Consider the following 4,963-nt stretch of genomic DNA (forward strand, 5'->3'; position numbering starts at 1 on the left):
GGGCATCCCCACCCGCTGTGGCCACCAATGGAATCGCCTCCGGAGGCCCAACATCCCCGGAAGAAAGGTCGCTCTGCCACCGCGGCCCCGATGAAAGCCACAGGTGCCCGCCAGTGCTCCTGCAGGGTGAGCCTCCGGCGGCAGCACAGTAAGAAGCTGGGAAGACTCGCAGCAAGCGGAGCAGAACACAGACAAGAAAATTAAACAGGGCCAAGCAGTTCGGACAATTACAGCCACCTCCGGAGGCCCAACATCCCCGGAAGAAAGGTCGCTCTGCCACCGCGGCCCCGATGAAAGCCACAGGTGCCCGCCAGTGCTCCTGCAGGGTGAGCCTCCGGCGGCAGCACAGTAAGAAGCTGGGAAGACTCGCAGCAAGCGGAGCAGAACACAGACAAGAAAATTAAACAGGGCCAAGCAGTTCGGACAATTACAGCCAGTTGGGGAATCGCAAGACCTTATCTTCCCAGCCAAGGACACCTGAGAGCAGGTGTTCACACCTCCCCACCCTAACCAGGGGACTTGAAGTCACCCGGCCTGGGAAATGGAGAACAAAGACCCGATTAATGCCATCTGGACCCGCTACCCCAGGGACAGGTGAAGTCAGGGAACACAGAACAAAAACCCCGTTAAAGCCAGACAGACCTAAGGTGAAAGTAAAACAGACCAAAGAATAACTCCAGTGCACACTCATTTTGATGCATCATCATATTTAAAACGCACCTGGAAACCGGATGACTATTTTACTGAAACCCTCCCCTGAGATTTTCACCTGCAGAAAAAAATAGGGGGGCGGGGGGAGAATGAAAGCCCTTGGGACAAAGGCTTAGTGAGGGCTCACTCGCTATAGAAGCACACCCCCGCCCCTCCCAGGGCATGAACTTTTAATTTCTTCCTAAACTCTAGGGGTCCCCAGGAGACTTGCAACCAGGGGAGCAGTGGCCAGCGGAAGCTCATTCCAAGCTCACCCCCTGGTGCTGTCTCCAAAGCCCCCTTTTTCTCCGACTTCCTGGAGAGCTCACAGCAGCCCCTCTCGGCTAGCTTCTTCCCTGTAACTTTCCCCCTGTTGCTGCTTCTACCCTAATTCCTTCCTGCGTCCCTGTTCCCAGCTTTAATCAATGTTCTCTCAAACCTGCCTGGACTTATGCTGTGACATCTCTCTAGAGTTGAGACAAAAGTTAATGTTTGTCCAAGCACTGCAATTATATTTAGGTACATTGTTTTTAAAAGGGAGGTGCAGATGGTCAGCTATAAAAAACAAGTGGGTTTTTCCCCCATTTCGTTTTCCCAGAGGCTATAAAAGTTAAGCACATTGTAAAACATGAGAAATGATGGGTTTTTATTACCCATTTCTAAATCAAAGCATTTTAAACTTTATACTTAAATATACTCCATTCAAAACAAACATGAACGTGTCTCAGAATATTACACCATGAAGACTGATGTCTACTGTACTAATTATGTTGTGTGTGGAATTCCATTCATCTGGCCAGAACTCACAATGAAAAGGAGATTTCTACTGTGGAGGTGGGCAATAGGAGTTTAAGGGGAAAAGATTTAAACAATGCATATTTTCCTTTCATTCCAAAGGTGCCAGTCAGAGCATAGATGCATAAAGTTCTATGCATAGCCACAGTCCAGCAAGCAGGTATTCAATGTGAATGTTATCACTACAAGGTCAAAAAGGGTGGGGCAGGGGTAAGAGAGGGCAGGACTTTTTGTATAAAATCATTTAAAACTCTGAAAAAAAACTATAAAAGCATCTCAAGAGAATATATAATCAAAGTAAAAGCAATGAATTTTATTTCAGTGAAATTATTTTAAATTAGATATATTAAGCTCCCATATCCCCCAACGTGGTAGAAAAGTTCCTCTCGGTGAGAAATCATTTATTTTAATGGCAAAATTTTTACATATCAGTAAAATCTGTTATATTTAAAACTATGTATATAGTACATTTCTGGCAAAAAACCTTATACATCTTTCAGTTGTCAAAACAAAGTAAAAATATGGTTGCATAAAATCACAAAAAAATATAAATTGCTGAAGATAAAAAAAGATAAAAAATAATTTGCATTGACTCCTTTACATCTTCAATTAGTAAGAATTTGCAAACTACAATAAATTCGTGAAAATTCTGATGCAACCTTTACATACTCAACGAAAAGCTGTCATTTCAAATGTCCCAGCTTAAAAAAGAACTTACTGCAATAGTCTACGCATTTATCATACTATTTGTACAAGTGCAATATTTAAATATCTTCAAAATAAAACTCAGTAACTAAAAGGAATCACAATAACTTAAAAAGAAGCAAAGTTTACAAAAGTAACAACTTTTAGAAGGTCCTATTTAATTGGTTCCTCCCTTTGTTCCCCCCACCTCCCCTGCCCCATAACAGCTTACAGAGACATTACAGCAATGTCTTAGTTCTATATACAGATGTGTAACTTTAAAAATACAGTCTCTGTTCTTAACATCAGGAACAATGCTGCATTTAGAGAGCCTACATAGTAAATCAGTATCTTCTAAACAGAGGGCCACGTACAATTTAAAATATAGTTTTGAACTTATACCTAAATGGAACTCCTACTATTTTATACAGCTTTCAGATTCTAAATTGAATAGAACAAGCCCTGGACAAAAAGAAGCCCAGATTTTTCTTTTGGATTCAGTGCATGTTTCTAGGGGCGCTGGAGGCAAATCAACGACAGTACTATGCAAGCTATCATGACATCTGAGTACGTTACTGTCCAATTACACAGGTGCTCACTGTATTTGCAAAAAAACACACACAAAAAACAACAAACCCTACATTAACAGTCTTAAACGAGGGGGGTGGGAGGGAAGAGCTTTTACAATGGAAAAATGATTAACAGCAAAAAAATATCCATTTCTTGAAGTTAAAATTGTATAAGGCGAATATGGGTAATACTTTTATTTTTTATTAGCATACACATGATAGTTTTATCTGAGGTGACTTTAAATCTTCATTTATACTTATAATGTAACGCTATTGCTAAGAGCAAGAAAAAGACTATAAATCAGAAATCTTAGGAAGATTAAGCATCTTTAGGCGGCTCCCATAATACTACCTTTTTAAAAGTAATTAAAATGCAAAACAAATATGACCATTTAGAACTATCCAATTATTTCCGTATTTTACTAAAATAGTGTTATACCTAAGAGGACATTACCAAATGCAATGTGTAAACTTTAATTGGATCTGGTTTGAAATAACCAGCTATAAAAGAAATTTGGAGAACTGGGAAAATCTAAATATGCATGATTAAATTACATTAGGGTATTATTTTTGTAACAGGATTATGGTTTAAAATATTATTTTTTAAATAATTATTTTTAGAACATGCTTGAAGTGTTGAGGGGTAATGGGTAGGTCTACAACATCCAAATGGTTCAGGGAAGAGCATATCATATATACAAAAATATATGTATAACTATATCCATGTACACAAGTATAAAGCAAATATGGCAACATGTTAACAAGTGTTGAATCCAAGTGGTAGACACACATGTATAAATGTTTATAATGAAATCTGGAAGCAAAAGTCACATCTGAACCTTTAAATAGTTTGTAAGAGGTGTTCTTTCTGTGCAGTGAATCAATTTAAAAGATATATGATCGAACAACAAGAAGTGTTTGCATACATTCAATACTGACAGGAGGAGCAAAGGAACAGGTAAGATTGGCAAAAACAACATGATGTATTCACAGTATATGCAACTCAGCTCTTGTGACAAAAAGAGCAATTTATGTACAGAATATAGGGGCAAATTGTTAAAATTAAACTCAGTGCCTAGAAATTTAAATGTTAGTTCTGTATGTGTTTCTGGACTTAACCAAACTAAAGAGAAAACTTGCATGTGTCTAATCTTTGATGTGACTCACCAAATACTATAGAATATTAAGGGGGGATATGGAAGAGTCCTCCATGCTGTCCCTACTGTTGGAAGATACTTGCTACCTAAGAAGTTCAGGAGCCCAGAAAACAAAATCACCCATAAAGTTCTCTGGGGATTCTAGGCAAGTATTTATTGAATAAATTTATGAAGCAAATATATAACACAACATGTAATAACAAATGAAGGCCTTTATGGTAAATTAATATTCTACAAAGCCCTGTGTATACTAAATATAAAAGAGCCAAAAATCAAGTGAGCCTGAGAGACCTATAATTCATTGTGTATATTTTATGATGCTATATGCCTACTGAAACAGGGAACAAAATTACCTTAATTCATTTTTGCACATTAGGCTTTTAACTAAATCAGGTTCCAATCCCTGTGCAAAATGCATTCCAAAAGGCTAATCCTCAGTTATAATTATGTATAACTTGATTATAAATGGAAGCATTTGGCTATAATTTATTATGCATGCTTATTGCTATCAGAGAAATAAGCAAAGTTTTAGGTTTATTGTGCAAGAATTTTAATTAAATTTGCACACATCTCAAAAAATTCTATTGTGTGACTTCCAGGTCTTGGAGTTAAGTCAACAGGAGAAGAGTCAAGTGAGGTCACAGATGAGGTAAGAGAAGCTTCTGCGCATTTTCCTTGAGCCTCCGCATCCGAATCACTCCTTTGGCAAGATCGATAGTTGCTAACTGACCCCGATCTCTGTGGCGTCGCAGTCCCTGATTTGGCTTCCGTAATTTCATCTGGGTAAAATACAATTCAACTTATTAGAATCCATTACACACCCCCACATTTCAATAGTATTTCACTCTCTTTTTTGAGTGCAGTCATGGACCAGCTATCAAGAGCATGTCTATTTTGAATCCCTTCTCAAACAGAAGCAAAGCATCCGTATTAAATTACTCACCTTTTTTACACATAGCATGCATTCTCCTGATGGCTCATCAAGATTGGGCACAAAATAAGTAAGTAAGTAAATAAATAAATAAGTAAAGAGAGAGAGAGAGAGAGAGAGAGAGAGAGAGAGAGAGA

General features: G+C 38.4%; 1 protein-coding gene across 2 annotated transcripts in view; it reads right to left on the reverse strand.

The window, feature by feature from the left end:
- Window positions 1-1,774: 1,774 nt before the first annotated feature.
- The window catches only part of PRKAA1 (protein kinase, AMP-activated, alpha 1 catalytic subunit), a 32,510-nt gene continuing 29,321 nt past the window's right edge, over window positions 1,775-4,963 (reverse strand). For both annotated transcript variants that reach the window (XM_005875984.2, XM_014547520.1), the window contains exon 9: window positions 1,775-4,674. In XM_005875984.2, coding sequence (XP_005876046.1) covers window positions 4,430-4,674 — 245 coding nt within the window. In that variant the 3' untranslated portion in view covers window positions 1,775-4,429. The remainder of the gene's footprint in view (window positions 4,675-4,963) is intronic.

Source organism: Myotis brandtii, unplaced genomic scaffold, assembly GCF_000412655.1.
Source record: "Myotis brandtii unplaced genomic scaffold, ASM41265v1 scaffold478, whole genome shotgun sequence".
Lineage (NCBI taxonomy): Eukaryota > Metazoa > Chordata > Mammalia > Chiroptera > Vespertilionidae > Myotis > Myotis brandtii.